The sequence below is a fragment of the Lepidochelys kempii genome, chromosome 23 (assembly GCF_965140265.1).
Source record: "Lepidochelys kempii isolate rLepKem1 chromosome 23, rLepKem1.hap2, whole genome shotgun sequence".
NCBI lineage: Eukaryota > Metazoa > Chordata > Testudines > Cheloniidae > Lepidochelys > Lepidochelys kempii.
This window is the reverse complement of record NC_133278.1, coordinates 5,143,449-5,165,857: the sequence shown is the minus strand read 5'-3', so window position 1 is coordinate 5,165,857 and position 22,409 is coordinate 5,143,449. Positions and strand designations below refer to the sequence as shown.

The following is a 22,409-nucleotide window of genomic DNA, read 5'->3' as shown; positions in this document are numbered from 1 at the left end:
AACCGAGTGACAGGCACCCCCTGCTGAATCACCCCCAGAACTGCATTGGGAGAGTGAGAGGAGAGCGCCGGCTACTGACCCCCAGCCCCGCTCCTTGCAGCACAGCGCCCCCTAGTGCTGCAGTGGGGCATTGGCGCCAGCAAGGGGAGCGCGCCCCCTGCTGGTTCAGCTACAAAGCATTCCTTGGGCTTTCCCATAACACTGGCCTAGTTGCCATGTGGTGCCAGCCCACCCCCCCACCCCCAGATACACACAGGGACCCCACCCAGACCTCCCCCCCAGATACACACAGGGACACACACACCCAGACCCCTCCCCACCCAGATACACACAGGGACCCCACCCAGACCTCCCCCCCAGATACACACAGGGACACACACACCCAGACCCCTCCCCACCCAGATACACACAGGGGCCCCACCCAGACCTCCCCCCCAGATACACACAGGGACACACACACCCAGACCCCACCACACCCCCCCAGATACACACAGGGACCCCACCCAGACCTCCCCCCCAGATACACACAGGGACCCCCCCAGACCCCCCCAGATACACACAGGGACACACACACCCAGACCCCCCCCCAGATACACACAGGGACCCCCCCCAGACCTCCCCCCCAGATACACACAGGGACACACACACCCAGACACCCCCCCAGATACACACAGGGACCCCCCCAGACCCCCCCCAGATACACACAGGGACACACTCACCCAGACCCCCCCACACTCAGATACACACAGGAACACACTCACCCAGACCCCCCACACACACACAGGGACACCCACCCACCCAGATACACACAGGGACCCTCCCGACCCCCTTCCACACCCAGATAAACACAGGGACACACACACACCCAGATACACACAGACACCCCCCCCACCGACACACACAGACCCCAGATGTCTAGTGACACACACACAGATACACAAAGACACAGCGACACAGATGTCTAGTGACCTGCACAGAGATACACACAGACACAGTGATACAGACAGAGCTACACAGATCTCTAGACACAAATACAGAGATACGCACACAGAGATACACACAGATCTCTAGAACACAGAGATACACACAGATAGGGATACACACAGACAGGGCTACAAAAATATCTAGATCTACACACTAAGATACACACAGACATGGATATCTCAACACACATGGATATACACACACACACACACAGAGCTATACAGATATCTAGGGACGCGTCCTCACCCCCCCAGCCAGTGCCCAAGAGCTGCTCTGGGAGGGTGCACGTGAAGGTGCAAGTCAGTCACATTTTGTTTAGCCACATCACTACAGACACCTGATGTGGTCTGTTGTAGACACATACCCATGGTCACATACATGTGCTCTGCCACACATGCTCACGCACCCATGCTCTATAACGCACAATCACACACGCTCAATCACACTCCAGCTGTATCTCACACCCACAATCACACTCCATCGTACAGACACACAAACTGTCACACGCAATCACACCCATGCTCTCTCACGCACACATGCACACGCTCGATCACGCTCCTGCTGTATCTCACACCCACAATCACACTCCATCGCACAGACACACAAACTGTCACACGCAATCACACCCACATGCTCTCACACACAAGCACACGCTTGATCACACATCTGGTGTATCACACACATACAAGATCAGACTCCATCATATAGACACACAAACTGTCACACACAATCACACCCATGCTCTTTCACGCACAATCACACACGCACACGCTCGATCACGCTCCTGCTGTATCTCACACACACAATCACACTCCATCGCACAGACACACAAACTGTCACACGCAATCACACCCACACGCTCTCACACACAAGCACACGCTTGATCACACATCTGGTGTATCACACACATACAAGATCAGACTCCATCACATAGACACACAAACTGTCACACACAATCACACCCATGCTCTCTCACGCACAAGCACACACGCACATGCTCGATCACGCTCCAGCTGTATCTCACACACACAATCACACTCCATCACATACACACACAAACTGTCACACACAATCACACCCATGCTCTTTCACGCACAGTCACACACGCACACACTCGATCACGCTCCTGCTGTATCTCACACCCACAATCACACTCCATCGCACAGACACACAAACTGTCACATGCAATCACACCCACACGCTCTCACACACAAGCACACGCTCGATCACGCACCTGCTGTATCTCACACCCACAATCACACTCCCTCGCACAGACACACAAACTCTCACACGCAATCACATGCTCTTTCATGCACAATCCCGTGCACACTCTCACACACACACGATCACATTCACACTCCATCACGCCCATGCTCACACTATGACAGATACACATGCTCTTATCACGCGCAGTCACATATGCCTTATCACACACATGTGCCACTGGTCATGCCCCCACCCCACGCCCAGCGCAGCCAGCACCCCCTGGGCCCAGCTGTGCCCTGCCCACCCCGGGCACAGACGCCCTCTGGCGGAAGTGGCTTCTACTGGACCCTAAGGAAACCCTGAGCCCTGGCTGGCGGACACTTAGCGGCACCTAGTGTTCACATCCAGCAACAGCTGCTGAAAATGCCTCTCCTCCCGCCCCACATCTCTCTCCCTGTACCACTTCTTCCCTTTCACCCCCTTAGCGCTGGCTTCTCCAAGTGGGTTCGTACAAACACACCTGTCCCCAGGCCCTGGTTCTGGGCCGTGCCAGAATGCTGTGGGGCCAGGACAGGCGGGACACCACGCTGACATCCCGTCACAGGGCAGAGGTGCCCGCCTGGCCCGGGGTGGGGGCGTTGTGTTGAGGATACTGGGGACAACGATGGGGCCCCTGGGCAGAGTAGAGCCCGCACGGTCTGCAGAGGAGTCTGTGGGCAGCATCAGGAAAGCACAGGGCAGTGGTGCGAGCACCCGAACTCCTGGGTTCCAATCACAGCTCTGAGACAGACTCATGCTAGGTCCCACCCCTGCCAAGGCCCAGCGCCCCATTCCCTGTTACCCAGAATCCCCTGGGACCCTGCCCAGCCCCTGTGCCCCGTTCCCTGTTACCCAGAATCCCCTGGTGTTCTGCCCGTCCCCAGCGCCCCATTCCCGTTTACCCAGAAACCCCTGGGGCCCTGCCCAGCCCCTGCACCCCATTCCCTGTTACCCAGAATCCCTCGGGGCCCTGCCCATCCCCAGTGCCCATCTCCCATTCCCCAGGAACTTATGCATCCTCAGTGCCCCATTCCTGGTTACCCAGAATCTCCTGGTGTTCTGCTTATTCCCAGGGCCCCATTACCCAGAATCCTCCGGAGCCCTGCCCAGCCCCTGTGCCCCATTCCCTGTTATCCAGAATCCCCTGGGGCCCTGCCTGTCCCCAGTGCCCCATTCCCAGTTACCCAGAATCCCCCGGGGCCCTGCCCAGCCCCAGCACTGAATTCTCTTTCTCTGGGGTTGAGGCCAGAGCCAGAGTCACTATCCCAGAGCCAGATCAACGGGTCGAACCAGAGGGCAGGAACTGGAGCGAGCAGGGTAACAGGCAACGACGGGTTCAAGGCAGGGGCAGGACAGAGGCCAGGCTGGATGCAAGGCCGGGGCAGGAGCAACCCGGTCACACAGGAGCAGGCACAGGGGTGGGCAGGAGCACTGAGAAGCCACCAAGAGGCTGCTGCGGCTACTGGCTTAAGAGCCAGCCTGCTGGCCGCTTGTGGCCAGTCGGGTGGTGTGGCCAATCAGGCAGGAAGAGAAAGACGTGAGAATGATCTTCAACAGAGACCACTCCCTGTGCTTTCTGATAGTGCAGCATTCCAACTCGGGAACCTGTTCCACACTGAGTACCTCCCCTTCACTTGCTATTCATTTTCCAAATGGTAGCCAATTTGCGGTTTCCATTCAATGTGGCACACATCATTTTCAGATTCGGCATGTTCGCACTGTGAAAGAAACCATGCTTATCAGCTTCTCCCCAGAAATGCTTTGTGTTCCCTTAACAGCAATGTAGCTGGGAATCTGGCCCCGTCTACACTAGAAATGTATCTCAGACTAGCTATGTCTCTCATGGGGTGAAAAATCCACACTCAAGAGACGCAGCTATGCCAACCGAACCCCCTGGAGCAGGCAGCACTACATTGACAGAAGAATTCTTCCATCAACCTAGCTACCACCTCTCGGGGAGATGGATTATCTATGCTGATTGGGAGAACATTGGTGTAGGTAGTGTCTACACTGAAGGGCTACCATGACACAGCTGTACCAGGAGTGGTGGAAGCTTCCTAAAAGTGAGGGGCCACCGCTGCCCGAACTGTGGCCTCATCCCCTGCACTGCCCCTTCTCCCAAGGCCCCACCCCTTCTCCCCGAGCCCCACCCTCATGCCGCCCGTTCCCCCAAAGCCCTGCCCCCTGCTTGCTCCTCTCCACTCCGTCCCCCTCTTCGCTTTCCCTTTATACTGACACTGCATCGACCTCTCGTTACACCACCCGTGGAGTTATTAAGTCGGCGTGGTGGGGTAGTAACATTGGAGGGAGCAAAATTTTAGTATAGACACTTCCATAGTTAGGTCATTGACCTAACTCTGTGGTGTAGACCAGACCTCTGTAAATCCTGCTACCCTCAAATGAGCATAAAGGACCCTTGCTCTGTGCACTGTTTTCAGGATGCATGAGCCACAGAGAAGCTATTAAGAGCAGCTGCCAGACCTGCTTACCCTGCACCCATTGCACAGACCCTGCATCTCTCTCTTGAGTCCCCACACAACATGACCGTGGCTAACCACCAGCTCCCTAGATGGTTCCCAAATGACCCAAGCTGCTGAAAACGCTGCCCTTGGAGAACTTCCTGGGGAGGTGGGTAAAGATGCATGTTTATTCTGGTTTCAGAGTAACAGCCGTGTTAGTCTGTATTCGCGAAAAGAAAAGGAGGACTTGTGGCACCTTAGAGACTAACCAATTTATTTGAGCATGAGCTTTCGTGAGCTACAGCTCACTTCATCATGCTGAGCACCCAACAATTGGGTCTAGATGATCATGGAAAGAGCCTAACGTCTGCGGCTAGGTGACCTCCCAGAGGCCCAGGGGCAGCTCCAGTGATATCTAGCAGCGTGGCCTAGCATGGCCTGGAGCCACACGTCCTCACCGCAGCTCTCAGGTTGGGGGGCTCATTGCGGGGACGACAGCCCCAAGCCCCCACGCTGCGTCGGCTCAGAGCCCATGGCACTCATCAAAGCCAGGTGCTTTGGGATGGGGCCGCTCGCCGGATCTCTCTGCATCTGCTGAGGTCCCGTGGCCCCATGGCCACGCGCCCCAGGGCAGGACTCTGGGAGCGTGGGCACCCCACATGTGGGCTCAGAGATTCTCCCTTGGTGCCGCCCAGCCATAACCATGGCAGGTCCTGGCCTAGTCCCCCAATGCTGCCCAATCCCGTGCCTCCACCTTGATGCCATCCAATCACGTGCCCCCATGATGCCATCCAATCCCGCCTCCTCCCCTCAGACCAGGTGATGCCCAATCAGGTCCCACCGGGCACTGCCCAATGAAGCCTCGGGGCATGGCCACTCTAGCCCCCCTTCCCCGGACTCTATGATGCGCAGTCGCCCTTCCCTCGCTCCCCCGCCTCTCTATGGCTGAGCCCCGAGCCCCGCCCCCTCGCTGCCAGAGGGGCCCGGCGCCTCAGCGCGCGTGCGCGCGTTTGCGACCTCCTCGCGACCCCTCCCCCTTGCTGTTTGCGGCAGCGCTCGGCGGGGCGGTTGGGTGCGCGCGGTTGCTAGGGTCGCTTTACGGCCCGGCGATGGCGGAGGGCGAGCGGACGGAGCAGAGCGGCGGCCTCGGGCGGCCCCCCCTGGTGGGGGAGGCGGGGGCGCTGGAGAGGGCGGAGGCCCTCAAGAGCCAGGCCAACGAGTACTTCAAAGGTAGCGGGGGGGGGCGGCCAGATATGGAGCCAAAGGGGGAAGCCGGGCGGGGCGGCCAGATATGGAGCCGCGGGGGGAAGCCGGGGGGAAGGCGCTGCGAGATATGGGGCTGCCAGATATGGAGCTGCTGGGGGAAGCCGGGGGGAAGGCGCTGCGAGATATGGAGCTGCTGGGGGGAGGGGCTGCCAGATATGGAGCTGCTGGGGGAAGTGGAGGGGGGAGGGGCTGCGAGATATGGAGCTAGTGGGGGAAATCGAGGGGGGAGGGGCTGCGAGATATGGAGCCTGAAGGGGATTCGGGGGGGGGGGGAAGGAGCTGCCAGATGGGGAGCCATAGTGGGCTGGCACACAGGGAGCTGTTGTAGGGAGGGGGTAGGGAAGGGGCAGCTAGATGGGAAACCAGGGGGCGAGTGTGGGAGGGATGATGGTGTGAGGGTCCTGCCAGCGGGGAGGGGCTACCAGAGAGTGAGTCCTAGGTGGGGAGCAGAGACGGTGGTAGGGCGCCAGAGGCAGCCTAGTCTAGTGGCTAGAGCAGGGGAGTGGGAGTGGGGGCTCCTGCCTTCTAGTCATGGATTCCAAGGCCAGCAGGGACCAGGTCATCTAGTCTGATCTCTCGTAGAGCACAGGCCAGAGAACTGCCCCAAATAATTCCCAGAACAGATCTCTTAGAAACGTGGTATTGGCCGCTGTCAGAAGACAGGCTACTGGCCTAGATGGACCTTTGGTCTGACCCCGTGTGGCCATTCTTACCTAAACCCATCCCATTTTGATTTAAACATGGTTGGTGACGGAGAATCCACCATGACCCATGGTAACTTGTTCCAAAGGTGGGTTACTCTCACCGTTAAAAATGTATGCCTTATGTGGGATGGATGGACGTGGGAGGGTTATGGGGTCTAGTCATTAGAGCAGGGGACTGACTCCTGGTTTGTGTTCCTGGCTCTGCCAGTGACGTGTGTGGTGAGCAACCCGGTCACACAGGAGCAGGCACAGGGGTGGGAGCTGCTCAGGGATGCGTCCTGCTTAGAGTCTCGGTTTCCCTATCTGTAAAATGGAGATAATGGTATTGATCTGTTCTGTATAGTGTGCTGAGAACTACTGCTGAAAAGTGCTGGAGAAGAGCTCAGGATTATCACCATCGCTATTATTTGTTACGTTCAGGGCAAAGGCCTCATGCCAGCAGTGGAAGCACGCTGCCCTACACACTCAGCTCCGTTTGCAGGGGTGCCAACAGAAGGGCCTTATGGTTTCAGAGCGAATGCTTTCCCCTTCTCTTGCTCTTTATCCACGATCTCCAAGCAGTTTGCAAGGATTTGTTAATTTGCCACTACATCCCCCTGGGCATCCTAATTTCACAGCTGGGGAAACTGAATCATAGGGCAGGGGAGGTGACTTGTTCAGGGTCACCCAGGCAGTCTGTAGCAGAGCTGAGAGTAGAACCCAGGAGTTCTGGCTCCAAGTTCCCTTTTCTAGCTGCTGAGGCCTGCTCTACACGTGAAAGTTTTATGGGTTTAATTATTGTGACTCAGGAAGTGATTTTTTTTAAACTGAAATAGTTACACCAGTACAAGCCCTAATGTAGAGGCAGTTACACAGGGATCACTTAGGGTAATAAACTATACTGGTCTAAGCACATTTATACTGCTGCGTGTCCACACAATAGGGTTGTACTGCTGTAACTGTGCTGGTACACTTACTAATTCAGTTTGAGGTATAGATGTTCCCTGATGCCCATCACTGGAGTATTAAATCAGAGTAAGAGAGGCTGAGCTAGCAAAGGGCCTCAGGATGTGTGGGGGTGAGGGGGAGAAGGTGTTCAGTTGAAGTGACTAGCATAATCTGATCTGTTAATGGGGTTAGTGTTAGAGGAGACGTTGATGTGTCAGGGGGTTTGTCTACATATGGTGCTATTCTGGAATAACTCCATGGTTGAATCAGTTTAAAATAAAACCAGTGAAAAACCCATGTGTGGATACTCTTATTTCCATTTAAACCAGGCTTACTTCAGTTGATCTTAAATTGGTTAAGAATCAGTTTAAATTAACCAGAAGTAAGCCCCTCTTAAATCAAACATCCACACGGCAGCATGCACTGGTTTAACTAAATTGGCTTAAAATCCGATATAAATTAAACCAGTGCAACATTTTTGTATAGATAAATCCTTATTCCAGAATAAGACCATCCACACGCACCGTTATTCTGGAGTAGCTATTCTGTTTTAAATTCATGTCCTACCTTATTCCGAAGTATCTTGTGTAGACAGGTTCTTATTCTGGAATAAGCGTTCCTTTTTCCAAATTAAGCCAAACCAGAGCAAGGCCCTCTTGTTCTTGGATAAGTGTGTGCACACATGGAGTTATTCCTGAATGGATGTTCTGCTTTAAATTCACACCCTACCTAATTCCAGAGTGACTTTCATGTGTAGACAAGTCCTGAGGTGAGGGAAGGACTGTCTGATGCAACAGAGGGCATATTCCCTCAGGGGAGGATTTGTGGAGCCGAGCTTAATAGTGAGATGAAATAAATGATTGGAGCAAGCGATTGGCAGGAGAGGGAAGACATTGCGGATGGGCATCGCAAATAGGGCAGTGGTTCCCATAGGTTCCCACCTTGTGGCTAGCTTCTGAATGCTTCAGAAGCAGCCTGGCCTGTTTCTTTGGCATAAACAGGGAGAGACTGCCAGCCGGGAGCCACCTGAAGAAATACTTTAACTGGATTGTTGCTTTGCTTAACTTCCCTCCTTCCATATTATGAGGGGTTAATGTCCAGTCCGAGAGCAAACATGGCTCTCTTGGAAGAGGCCATGTGTGCGAGCTCGTTAAGGCCGCTTGTTCTTAGGCCTGAATTTCTGTCCATGGAAGTGTCTGGCTGGGCCTTGTCCTAAAGAGACCCCATCTCCCCAGGTTTGAGAGCTTTCCACCAGGAGATAGCCTCCTTTCTTCCTTGCTCTTTGTCAATCATTTCTTTATTACTTTAACCCTCCTCTCTGCAGGCAGCCCTTCAGGGGAGGCTGGAAGTCATGTCCCCAACCCCAGGTACCACTCTTACCTCTAGATATGATCCCTCCGGGACAGGATGGAGGACTATGAGGAAGTCTGCACTTCCTGTCCTGGGACTTAAACAAACCCTGTCACCGACTCTAGGACGTGCCAAACTGGATTAGACCTGATGGGGGATAGTTCCAGTTTCCCATCTTTACCCAGTGCTCAGCACCAGAGGAAGGTGCAATGGTGGAATTACCTGATCAGAGGCAAAGGTTCTTCCCCATCAGTCAGTGATTGGCTCTTGCTGATAGCACTTCTAAAAATGCGTTGACTTGTGTCTAATCAAAGTAAGGAGAGCAGAAATAGGGAAGTATATCTATCTAGAAGGTGTCACCTGGCTTAGCGTCTGGTGAGATCACGTGATCAGGTAACTCTTTACTAGCGTTGAAGCCCCTGTACTGCGCACACAAAGTTCCACGCGGTGTGACTGGCCCCCTTGAGTTCCATGGAGTTGCTCTAATCGTTGAAGTTAAACATCTGTAGAGGAAGGATGGCCCAGTGATCATGACACTCTAGTTTAGGACTGTAGAGATGCAGGCCTACTTCCCTGCGCTGCCACAGACTTCCTGTGTAACCTTGGAAAGTCACTATGCCTCTCTGGGCCAGTGGGGATAACAGCACTTCTGTGCCTCATTGGGGTGTGGTGGGAGTATGTACGCTAAGGAGGGAAGCGCTTTGAGATCTAGGGATAAAAAGTGCTGTGCAAGAGAGAGGTATTATAGAATCCTAGAATATTAGGATTGGAAGAGACCGCAGGAGTCCAACCCCCTGCTCAAAGCAGGACCAACCCCAACTAAATCATCCCAGCCAGGGCTTTGTCAAGCCAGGCCTTAAAAACCTCGGAGGTTGGAGATTCCACCACTTCCGTAGGTAACCCATTCCAGTGCTTCACCACCCTCCTAGTGAAATAGTGTTTCCTAATATCCAACGTGGACCTCCTCCACTGCAACTTGAGACTATTGCTCCTCGTTCTGTCATCTGCCACCACTTAGCACAGGCTTGCGCCATCCCCTTTGGAGCCCCCCTTCAGGTAGTTGAAGGCTGCTATCAAATCCCCCCTCACTCTTCTGCAGACTAAATCACCCCAGTTCCCTCAGCCTCTCCTCATAAATTGTGTGCCCCAGCCCCCTAATCATTTTCATTGTCCTCTGCTGGACTCTCTCCAATTTGTCCACATCCCTTCTGTAGTGGGGGGAACAAAACTGGACACAATACTCCAGGTGTGGCCTCCCCAGTGCTGAATAGGGGGGAATAATCACTTCCCTCCATCTGTTGGCAATGCTACTACTAATATAGCCCAATATGCCGTTGACCTTGGCAACAAGGGCACACTGCTGACTCATATCCAGCTTCTCGTCCACTGTAATCCCCAGGTCCTTTTCTGCAGAACTGCTGCTTAGCCAGTCGGTCCCCAGCCTGTAGCGGTGCCTGGGATTCTTCCTAAGTTCAGGACTCTGCACTTGTCCTTGTTGAACCTCATCCTATTTCTTTTGGCCCAATCCTCCAATTTGTCTCAGTCACTCTGGACCCTATTCCTACCCTCCAGCTTACCTACCTCTCTCCCATCTTAGTGTCATCTGCAAACTTGCTGAGGGTGCAATGCATCCCATCATCCAAGATTAATAAAGATGTTGAACAAAACCGGCCCCAGGACCGACCCCTGGGGCACTCCTCTTCATACCAGCTGCCAGCTAGACATCGAGCCAATGATCACTACCCATTGAGCCCGACAATCTAGCCAGCTTTCTATCCACCTTATAGTCCATTCATCCAATCCATACTTCTTTAACTTGCTGGCAAGAATACTGTAGGAGACCATATCAAAAGCTTTGCTAAAGTCAAGATATAGATATATATATATATTATATATAAGTCAAGCTATATCACAAATGCTGAGAAGATCAGAGCCCTAGCCTTCCAAGTGACGGCTGTATTGTCTAGTGTTTCAAGTACTGTTTTGGGCGGGGGGGGGGGAATAATTCATTTTATGTTTAAAATGTAATGAGGTAATTTATTTTTAGTCCTGAAGGGATATAGCATCTTATCCAGGTTCCTATTTTTGGTTTGATAAAACTTCCAGTTTGTGACTTGCAATGAATCAGCCACTAGGGGGCTTCCTTCACAGCCCTTTAAAATATACGGTATTAATTTCTGGGGGCGTCAGTGCTAAGAGGGTGTCAATAAGATTGCAGTGATTTCAGAGAAAAGCAAACAAATGGTCAAGGGCTGAAGGGAACGGATTTATAGGGAAAGGCCAAGAGAGAGAAACTTGCCTAGTTTGGCCAAATGACGACAGGTGGGGGGCGATACATAATGACCTAGTTGCATCAGTTGCAGAGAACATTACTGCAATACAAGGGGATGAAGCAAAGCAAGGGGTGAATATCAGGGAGAAGTTTCCTGGATCTCAACCCCAGGAAGGCTAGGAAATTATATCAGGACTGGACAAAGCCCTGGGGGAATCACCGTAGTGAAGGGACAGTCTGGGCCGGAGCTCTGTGCTGGATTCAGTGGGATCTAGCAGCTTGTGCCCTTCCCTGATTTCAGTGACTTCTATGTTGATCAGTGACCTCATTTAAAAGGTGATGGGTGTGGAGGCGGGGGATCTGTCCATGCCGGATTGCTCCATGTAGAACATGGTGCCAGCCAGTGAGCGAATGTTCCAAATACAGCAGCTGCTGTGTCCTGTGGGAAAGCAGCAGTCAGCCAGGGCTCTATTGGGGGAGAAGGAGCTGGGTGCCTAGTCCTCAGCAAGGGGGACAATCTCCAGGCTTTGAGTCCAACTCTGGGCTGTCCAGGCTCTGCAGAGTATTTTGGGGGGCCTGTTCAGTGACTTCAGCCTGATCTCTCTGGGCCGAAGCGGTCAGCATGTGAGGGGCTCTGTATGTTGTCAGTTGGTGAACATGTGAGTTTTCTCCATAGGCTGTCCCAGCCCTGCGTAGATAATTGATTCAGCAGACCTCAACAGTGGTACCCTGAAAGACCGCAGGCTCGTGTCAGTGGCAGAAAGACTCGGCTAAGTTTATTGTCTTAAAGCATGTTATCAGCATCCCATACGCTGCACGGGTGCACTGCATGTATGCTTGTGACAAGGTACCAGCACATTCAACGTCAAGTCATCCCTTAAGCCAGTACAAAGAATCAAGGGGTGGTACCTCGATCTTTATGTGATGAAACAAACAACTTCTTACATACCACCTTCCATTCTTCCTCACATCAGTTTGTTACCTCCCCTTGTACATTGCTGCTGATGCCTCGGACAAAACATCCCTATTCATCACTTCTGTCAAACCATCTTATCTTGTGCTCGGTTGGGGCGGACCTGAGTGAGTCTTCACTTCTGGGATGTGTGTACATGAACATCCAGTGCCTAGTTCTTAGGAGTGCCTGTGTCTTAGCCACGCTAGCTGTGCCTTTGCCAAGTTCATGTGCCAAATGGTGAACTTGTAAGCAAGTGTCTCTGTGATGACAGGGCCTGACTTTGGCTCCTAGCATGGCCTGGCTTTGCTGACTGTGGTTCATGCCTTAGGTCTTGCCCCAGGCCCCATGCTCCAGGCTCTCTCTATTACATTCCCCTGCTTTTTGTCTTTCTATGGGGAGGATGTGTACTCATCATCCCAGAAAAGCATAATGCGTGGACTGAAGATGAGCCAGTGGGCTAAACACTGTTATATGGCTATACCTTACGTTCCCATCCACATATTCATGTCCCATCTGTCCTTTGGTCTGCACATTCCCACATACAACTGGTAGACAGATTTTTCGTTTCCAATTTTTTCTTAGTCCCTTATGGTGGGCCTGGGAATGTTAGGTCTGGGACTTTGATTGAAGGCTGTAGTTTTATGATTGAGCTTTGGGAGATGCTTCCATGTACAGAAACTCCTCACTTAAAGTCAGGTTTCAAAGTAGTAGCCGTATTAGTCTGTATCTGCATATATAAAATCTCCCCACTGTATTTTCTACTGCTTGCATCTGATGAAGTGAGCTGTAGCTCATGAAAGCTTATGCTCAAATAAATTGGTTAGTCTCTAAGGTGCCACAAGTCCTCCTTTTCTTTTTTCACTTAAAGTCGTCCCGGTTAAGGTTGTTTCCTTGTTAAGTTGCTGATCAATTAGGGAACATGCTCGTTCAAAGTTGTGCAATGCTCCCTTCTAACTTGTTTGGCAGCCACCTGCTTTGTCCACTGCTTGCAGGAAGAGCAGCCCGGTGGAGCTAACTGGTGCGGGGCTTGGAACTAGGGTGGATCAGCAGCCCCTGTAGCAGCTCCCCCTATCAGCTCCCCGCTCCCTAAGTTTCCTGTGCAGCTGCTGCCCAACAGGCTATCAATTGCCAGAAATTCAGCTGTCCCTCCCCCACTGTCATGTGCTGCTCCTGCCCTCTGCCTTGGAACTGCTCCCTGAGCCTCCTGTTGCTGTGCAGCCTCCTGCTTGCTGTGCGGGGGGTGAGGGGGGCACAGGGGAGGAAGAGGGGGCTAATGTCAGGGTGTCTCCCTACCCCCTGCTCCTGCACCCCGCTTACCCCATCTGCCATAGAGCAGGGGGACACATGATGGATGCAGCAGCTGAGGTGGGTCTCAGCTTGCTGATCTAATTAACAAGGCAGTGTACTTAAGACAGGGATCAACATAGTTAAAGGGGAAATGCACATCTCTCTCACACACACGCACTGTGTGTGTCTCTGTCTGCTATGCTATCTCCCCTCCCTTCATTCCTTCTACCTTGTAGAGTGCCAGGCTACATTAACACCGAGTTAACCCTTGAGGGCTAGTTCACCATTTTGCAGTAAGGCATTCCCTGGGAAATATCCCACCCTCTGACTTCACCAGCTCAACCAAGCTTCACAATCATCACTGCTGTGTACCAGTATTAAATTGTTTGTTTAAAACTTATACTGTGTGTGTGTGTGTGTAATATAATATAGTCTTTTGTCTGGTGAAAAAAATTTCCCTGGAACCTCCTCCTTCCCCCCTCGCATTTACATTAATTCTTATGGGGAAATTGGATTCGCTTAACATCGTTTCACTTAAAGTCGCATTTTTCAGGAACATAACTACAACGTTAAGTGAGGAGTTCCTGTACCTAAAAAAATAGTTTATATATAAATAATATATGCGTAATTTATGTGTGATATAAGTAACACCTTAGAGACTAACCAATTTATTCTCGAAGGTGCCACAAGTCCTCCTTTTCTTTTTGCGAATACAGACTAACACGGCTGTTGCTCTGAAATAAGTAACACCGCATATAATGCTCATAGTTGATTATAAAATAACATATTGAATAACATAAGGATACCTAGTAATCCTCCATGGTTGTGTGATTATAAGTATCTAACCCTCATCCATTACCATGACTTTAATAGCCAAGCCAAGCCAATCCTTTTCCAATCTGCTGCTGTAATTTTGCCTTTTTCATTTGGTAACGGATACAATAGCACAGTCCAATTAGGGTAATTAGTGCTACTGCCTGCACAATCATAAGATTTAGGCCGTGTTCTGACTATAGGATGTGAAGGGACGTGGCAGGGCCCACCAAGGTGTTTCCACCTCCTCTTGTACCCTATCTCCTCTAATTGTTGTTGAATTAGATTAGCTATGGGTACCAAAGCTTCCTTGGTTTGTGCTTCTGAGTCCTGTATATTTAAATGTAATTGCATAGTGGTGGGAAATAACCTGGTTGCTAGATCATTTATGTTATTGGGAAGAGTGATGAGTTCAGTGATGGTGTTCATGCCACTGGTTGGCCAGAAAGAATGAATTCCGATTTGGATTGTGTTTGTGACCTTTACGCAGAATCCAGGACAGGTTTGTTCATACATTGTGAAATTAGACTCCCAATGCACAAACCAAATCCTTGACCAATTCTTTCTGTGCCAGTTAAGGCCAGCCATTTTTTGTACTGTTAATGTCAATAGTCGTGTAGCATTCACACAGCTACCTCCAGCTTTGTGCAGCCAGCCTGGTTGATTTCAGAATCTATTTCTGTCACCAGGTGCACACCTGGGTGGATAAAAATCAATTATTTAAAAAAATAAAAAAATCAGATTTTTTTTATTTAAATTGGATTTTTTTTGATAAAATGCTTTTTGAGGAAAAAACCTATCTAAAAATAGTTTTAATTAAGATATATTATAGCCCAAAGATGTCTCATCATGGAATAGGGATTATAAATTCTAATTCTGTAGCATGAGACAATATATTCATGTAATGTTTAAGAAAAGTTTTGTATATGAGTTCCAATAGTTCATGGATTAGGGACCCAATCTTCTGGGGTTTCAGGGGCTTCTGTATAGATTATTTAGATTAATCTTTCTATCTACCCAATGGGACTCAGTGCTCCGTCTAGAACAGTGTTACTCAAAGTGGTGGTTCGCGGACTGGTGCTGGTCTGCGAGCCATCGGCTGCTGGTCTGCGCGCACATTGGAAAAAAAAAATTGCCAGTCCTCCACATCAGATATCTTCTAGATCAGTGCTTCTCAAGCTACCATCAGAGATGCTTAGTTTTGCTGTTCTCAAACTGTGGGGTTGCGTCTCCACAGATAACATGCTTGTTAACAGCAAAAATGATATAAAATAAATAATATAGAGGTGAGAAATAACAGACCTCAACCCTATTGTCTCTCTGCAGATTTATGTACACAGAGTCAATCCTTTACCTCTCTCTAAAAGTGCAAAGTTTCAAAAAGTTCAATGGATAGAAGATTGTTGGGGGCGGAATAGATCTGGACAAGGAGAAGAAGTCTGGAGATAAATGTGAGAAGGGAGGGACAGGCAGTAGAAACGAAAATGAAACTGTTTGAGCAGCATAATCCAGAAGTCTTGAGGTCTTTCTGAGTGTAGCCTTCATTGATTTGAGATCTACCATACCATTCTCTCACTAGAAGGGAAAACCTATAATGGCAGCAGGCCGTAAAAGAGACCCAGTCTGGGAATATTTTAATGAAGTTCCTGTCTGTGAAGAATATGTATTACGGTTATAACAACCAACGAGAATGCACTTGTATGTAGAAATGCATGATTAAATTGAGTCTTTCTGACTGGTGATTTAAATCATAATTTAAATCAGTTTGATTTAAATCAAATCCACCCTGGCACACTACGATAGGATTGCACATAAGTGTTGTTTAGTAAGGTTCCTACACTGTTCGCGTAAGGTACCTTTACTGGAGCGTGGGTCCACCTTGGAATAGCCATCATAATTTGAATATTTTTACTCTTCTTACGACTGTCTAGGAATCTACCCGATCAGATTTAGCAAATTGTAAGAAATCTGGGGTAATATTCTTTTTCTTTTTCCTGTATCTGTTTTATAAAAGCTGTGCCATTTAATAAGCGGGGCCATTTTTGTAGCCTTATATGTAACAACCCATGTTTGATTATTTCAATTACACTGTCTCCATAGGTTACCCAAGCCACTGCCAATGAAACATAATTATTTTCCAAACTATTGATCATTTACTCCTGGGGGAATTTTGCGTCACTGCATGCATGCAGAATTCATGGTCCTGAAGATTTCTTTGCTTCCCCGCAGAAAAATGACTTCTGATGGGGAAGCAAAGGGAAGCTGCAAGAGTGGTCATGTGCTCCCTCCCCGGCAGTGCAGGTAGGTCGGTTTGGGCACCCAGAGCAGCTGGTCGAAATGTAAATCACCACCAGGTGAGGGGGGAGGCTGGGCAGTCATGCGTGGGTGAGAGAGAGAAAGAGATGCTGTCCCTCTCGCTTGCTATTGCAGCACGCTTGGCATGGAACGGCAGGGCTTTGGGGGTGGTTCTGAAGAGGTAAGCATGGGGTAGGCAGGCTCTGTTCTCTCAGGCAGAGCAGAATGTAGCAGCCTGCCTGTTTAGTGAATTGTTTCCATTGTTCTTAGTGAATTCCCCCAGGAGTATAAACAGGTGTAAACATTTTAAGGCTTCTTTACATTGCCAGAGTATGGCCTTTTAAATGCTTGTGGTGCTTCACTGATTAGAACTGGTCTACATTTTTGGACTGAAAAAAATTCCTATCAAAATGTGCTCTGTGAACTGTTTGCTACTGACCTTTTTGGAGATGGTCAGTAGCCAGTATAAATGGTGAGTTTGAGTCCCCAGCCCTCACTTGCTCTTCAGTTTCCTGTGATGTAACACTGAGCATATGGCTGCATGTATTTGTTGACTAATAACTAGAAGTAAATGGTCAATACTAGCTATATTACTGTTAGACACAGGGGATTTGGAGATTTCTTCCAGTGCTCCCCACTCCCATTCTCCATCCATTGTACTATAGTTTAAATAAATTACCAAAATAATTGAAACCAGCTTGATTATATTGCGTTAATTTGAAAAAGAATATGCAGAATTTAAAAATATTGTGTGCAGAATTTTTATTTTTTTGGTGCAGAATTCCCCCAGGAATAAGTCATTGAAAGGATAGTGGTGTTGAGGTATTCAAACCTTTGAGCAATCAAATGTATGTTATCAATGGTTATTGCGTGTTGATTAGGCAATAGGCGAATATGTCGCCCAGTTTTTACTGCCTTTCCTCCTACCCCATTGATGATGCTGTTCATTTTTAGATTTAGGTTTTCAGTATCTCCTGTATTCCATACAGACATGCCGAGGCTTGAGCCTCCCAACACTGTGTCCATGACACTTCTCTTTTCCCATCCTTGTTGCTTCATTAAAGGATTTTGAAAACCTTTCCAATATTGTAACTGTACCCTAATCTCTGTATCAAACCAGTCATGTTAGTGGGGACATTGCATGTGCATAGCCATACTGGTGAAATTTAATTTGAGTGGCACATCCATCTATCCCGCATCTTCCACCAGGTACTCAGTGATAGGATGTAGGAAGATGCCCGATTCTGGCCATGGTTGCAAATGTGGGCCTTCCACTGATGGAGCAGTGATAGTGGTAGGCTAAGTTGCGGGGATAAGATTGGTACCACGGTACCACAGTTATGGCCACACATGATAAATACATTTGCTAATACCTGGAGATGTTGCCCAAGTTCTTGTGTATAAAGCCTGGAGATAATTAATACAAATGGATGTACTACACTTATCCTCTACGTTGATAATAGTTACTCTGTCTGCCAAGGCCCTGTATGTTTTAATGATTCCTTCCACGTGGTTCGTTACTGGGTTGACTGCTTTAAAGCAATCAACTGCTACATCAGCCTTCTCATGTGGGTATGATTTAATATTATGTGGCAAAGTAAGGTTATCCTCTACTTTTTCTGTAATCGAACGTTCCACTCTTTGATGTGTTGTAACTGAGACTTGTTCCCTCTCCTGAATTCCTACTTCCTTTTCCTTAGCTAGTGGGGATTCAGGTACAATGGGGATATTAATTGCAGGTGTGTCAGCGTTTTCTGTAACAGCTGAGTCAGTGTTGGGAGCTAAAGTACGGATAATGGCTAGGGATGTAAATGGGGTTTAAAAATAGTAACAGTTGAACCTATTAAAATTCTCTTGGTTAAACGTTAACTGTTAAGGAGTTCACAGAGGCAGGGAATTAAGAATGCGGGGGGGGGTGCTGCAGCACCCCCACGTTTTACGCGGGGCTCCACTGCCACCCACGCCCGGCATCCCAGCTTCCACCCCAGGCCCAGGCTCCCCGCTACCGCCCCACACCCGGAACTTGGCTGCTGGCCTGGGTGTGGGGCTCTGCTGCCAGCCCCGCGCTTGGGGTCCTGGCTGCCGGCCCCACGGCCGCTCTTCGATGATGTAGCCCGACTACAGTCGTCTTTCTGTTTCACATACTACATTTAGAACAGTTCCTGCAGGATGAGCTTGGCTGGCCGCTTCCAGTACAATGGGATTATTTGAAATTTCCATTCAAATCCTTTTATCACAAAACGTGTCTGGTTTAGTCTTTGGGTGTTAGCCAGTCCCTCTGCACATTGGATCACTACCACTACACTCAGCAGTCCTCGTATCCAGATTAATTTCATGACCTGTGAAAACAAAAACAATCACTTTTTGGGTTGTTTTTTTTAAGCAGCATAATTGTATGTATTGTAAACCTTATTTGACTGAGGTACATTGGAAAGGGCACCACTGGTTTTATTGCAAAGGCCATTCTCCTGCCAGCAGTCCACATCCAATTCAAACAAAATTTCATCCTTTGTCATGGGATTTTCAATTAAAAAAAAATAAAATAAATCTAGGATATGGTTGGATTATAGGCCCCGCACTTGTCCATCGAACCTTTGGGCCCAGCATCCAGAGTATTTTCTTTCCTTCCTGTTCCATAAGAACATAAGAATGTCCCTACTGGGTCAGAACAAAGGTCCATCTAGCCCAGTATCCTGCCTTCCGACAGTGGCTAGTGCCAGGTGCCCCAGAGGGAATGAACAGAACAGGTCATCATCAAGTGATCCATCCCCTGTCACCCATTCCCAGCTTCTGGCAAACAGAGGCTAGAGTCACCATCCCTGCCCATCCTGGCTAATAGCCATTGATGGACCTATCCTCCATGAATTTTATCTAATTCTTTTTTGAACCCTGTTATGGTCCATTTTCCATATTGATGTGTATCTATTGTTTCACCAAATAGTTAGTACTTGTCTATTTTCCATTGTATTCATTCTTTTCCAGTTAACTGTTTGACAGGATAAGGCCTACTTAATTCAAAGGTTGTCATTTGATTCCAGGTTACTTGTGTTAATGCCTGGGGAACCGATACGGCCCGTATGTCCAAATTTAATAAAACTCCATGCCAATTTGAAAAGATTCCGTTATACTTATAGACAGTTATCTTTTGAGATGTGCTTTTTTTACAGACTAAGAGATGTAACATACAGTTTAGGCCCTGAACTCCTTTATCTGCGTGGCGTATTTCTACCAAGGTTGGTTCTCTCTTTCGACCAGGTACGGCAATGGTCCCAGTTTATTTATAGTCTGATGTGGACCGTGCTATTCAATTTCTTTTTGGGTGATGGGACAGTTTTAACCATTAGTTGATCCCCTGTTTGCCACTGCTTTCATCAAAGACTTGATTCACTTTTTGTGGCTGACCCCTGGACCGTGCCCAGTCAATATTTAAGACTATTTATCCAGGTTTTTGTGGCCAGTGCTGCTATGGCTTCCCAATCTGGGGGATATAATAGATTTTCCCATCCAGGCCTAGGCCTTCCGAACAGTATTTTATGTGGGCTAAGCCCAGTCATACGGTTTGGACAACTACAGATTCTCATGAGCACCCATGTGAAATCCGGATCCCAATTTGTGCCTAGTTCATTACGTACCTTAGATAACTCAATTTTAAGAGATTTATTCATTCTTTCTACTTGTCGTCTGGCCTGAGGGTGATATGCAATGGTAAGGGAATACCAGCCTGAGCGCCCATGCTTTGGTACACATATCCAATAAATGCTGGCCCATTATTAGAATTATATAGAATAGTCAGTGAGGTAAACCCCATCTAGGAAATACTTCTCTCATTAAGGCTTTGCAGTGACATGGCTACCTTCCTTTCTTGCGGGGAATGCCTCCGCCCACTAACTGAAACTATCCACAATGATAAACAAAATCAGTTCTTCCTAGACGTTATAGGCAGTGGCCCTACAAAATTCACCTGCAGGCTTTGGAACAGCCCTTTCGAAGCCTGATGCATTAGCTCACCTCTTCTTTTTCGTTGTGCAGGATCTTGTTTTGCACATGTTTAAGCAGTGGTGTGTGTGCATTTTCATGTCTTCCCTTATCCTTGGCCACCAGCCTACCTTTTAAAGTTTTTCTATAGCTTCTTCTAACTTGTAGGAATGTAGGAATGAAATCAGGAGGGCCAAATCGCACCTGGAGCTGCAGCTAGCGAGAGATGTCAAGAGTAACAAGAAGGGTTTCTTCAGGTATGTTGGCAACAAGAAGAAAGCCAAGGAAAGTGTGGACCCCTTAATGAATGAGGGAGGCAACCTAGTGACAGAGGATGTGGAAAAAGCTAATGTACTCAATGCTTTTTTTGCCTCTGTCTTCACTAACAAGGTCAGCTCCCAGACTGCTGCGCTGGGCATCACAACATGGGGAATAGATGGCCAGCCCTCTGTGGAGAAAGAGGTGGTTAGGGACTATTTAGAAAAGCTGGACGTGCACAGGTCCATAGGGCCGGACGAGTTGCATCCGAGAGTGCTAAAGGAATTGGCAGCTGTGATTGCAGAGCCATTGGCCATTATCTTTGACAACTCTTGGCGAACGGGGGAAGTCCCGGATGACTGGAAAAAGGCTAATGTAGTGCCAATCTTTAAAAAAGGGAAGAAGGAGGATCCTGGGAACTACAGGCCAGTCAGCCTCACTTCAGTCACCGGAAAAACCATGGAGCCGGTCCTCCAAGAATCAATCCTGAAGCACTTACATGAGAGGAAAGTGATCAGGAACAGTCAGCATGGATTCACCAAGGGAAGGTCATGCCTGACTAATCACCTTCTATGATGAGATTACTGGTTCTGTGGATGAAGGGAAAGCAGTGGATGTATTGTTTCTTGACTTTAGCAAATCTTTTGACACGGTCTCCCACAGTATTCTTGTCAGCAAGTTAAAGAAGTATGGGCTGGATGAATGCACTATAAGGTGGGTAGAAAGTTGGCTAGATTGTCGGGCTCATCAGGTAGTGATCAATGGCTCCATGTCTTGTTGGCAGCCGGTGTCAAGTGGAGTGCCCCAGGGGTCGGTCCTGGGGCCGGTTTTGTTCAATATCTTCATAAATGATCTGGAGGATGGTGTGGATTGCACTCTCAGCAAATTTGCGGATGATACTAAACTGGGAGGAGTGGTAGATACGCTGGAGGGCAGGGATAGGATACAGAGGGACCTAGACAAATTGGAGGATTGGGCCAAAAGAAATCTGATGAGGTTCAATAAGGATAAGTGCAGGGTCCTGCACTTAGGATGGAAGAACCCAATGCACAGCTACAGACTAGGGACCGAATGGCTAGGCAGCAGTTCTGCGGAAAAGGACCTGGGGTGACAGTGGACGAGAAGCTGGGTATGAGTCAGCAGTGTGCCCTTGTTGCCAAGAAGGCCAATGGCATTTTGGGATGTATAAGTAGGGGCATAGCGAGCAGATCGAGGGACGTGATCGTTCCCCTCTATTTGACATTGGTGGGGCCTCATCTGGAGTATTGTGTCCAGTTTTGGGCCCCACACTACAAGAAGGATGTGGATAAATTGGAAAGAGTCCAGCGAAGGGCAACAAAAATGATTAGGGGTCTGGAACACATGACTTATGAGGAGAGGCTGAGGGAACTGGGATTGTTTAGTCTGCAGAAGAGAAGAATGAGGGGGGATTTGATAGCTGCTTTCAACTACCTGAGAGGTGGTTCCAGAGAGGATGATTCTAGACTATTCTCAGGGGTAGAAGAGGACAGGACAAGGAGTAATGGTCTCAAGTTGCAGTGGGGGAGGTTTAGGTTGGATATTAGGAAAAACTTTTTCACTAGGAGGGTGGTGAAACACTGGACTGCTTTACCTAGGGA

The 22,409-nt window shown here is 49.0% G+C and overlaps 1 protein-coding gene across 2 annotated transcripts in view; it reads left to right on the top strand.

Annotated features, from left to right (window-relative positions):
- The first annotated feature begins 5,713 nt into the window (after window positions 1–5,713).
- Window positions 5,714–22,409, top strand: part of PPP5C (protein phosphatase 5 catalytic subunit) — a 49,856-nt gene continuing 33,160 nt past the window's right edge. The window contains exon 1 of one of the 2 annotated variants that reach the window (XM_073322313.1): window positions 5,714–5,918. In XM_073322313.1, the coding sequence (XP_073178414.1) occupies window positions 5,798–5,918 (121 nt within the window). In that variant the 5' untranslated portion in view covers window positions 5,714–5,797. Of the gene's footprint in view, window positions 5,919–16,460; window positions 16,564–22,409 lie in introns of those variants that run through there. The other variant, XM_073322314.1, reaches the window with a different exon arrangement.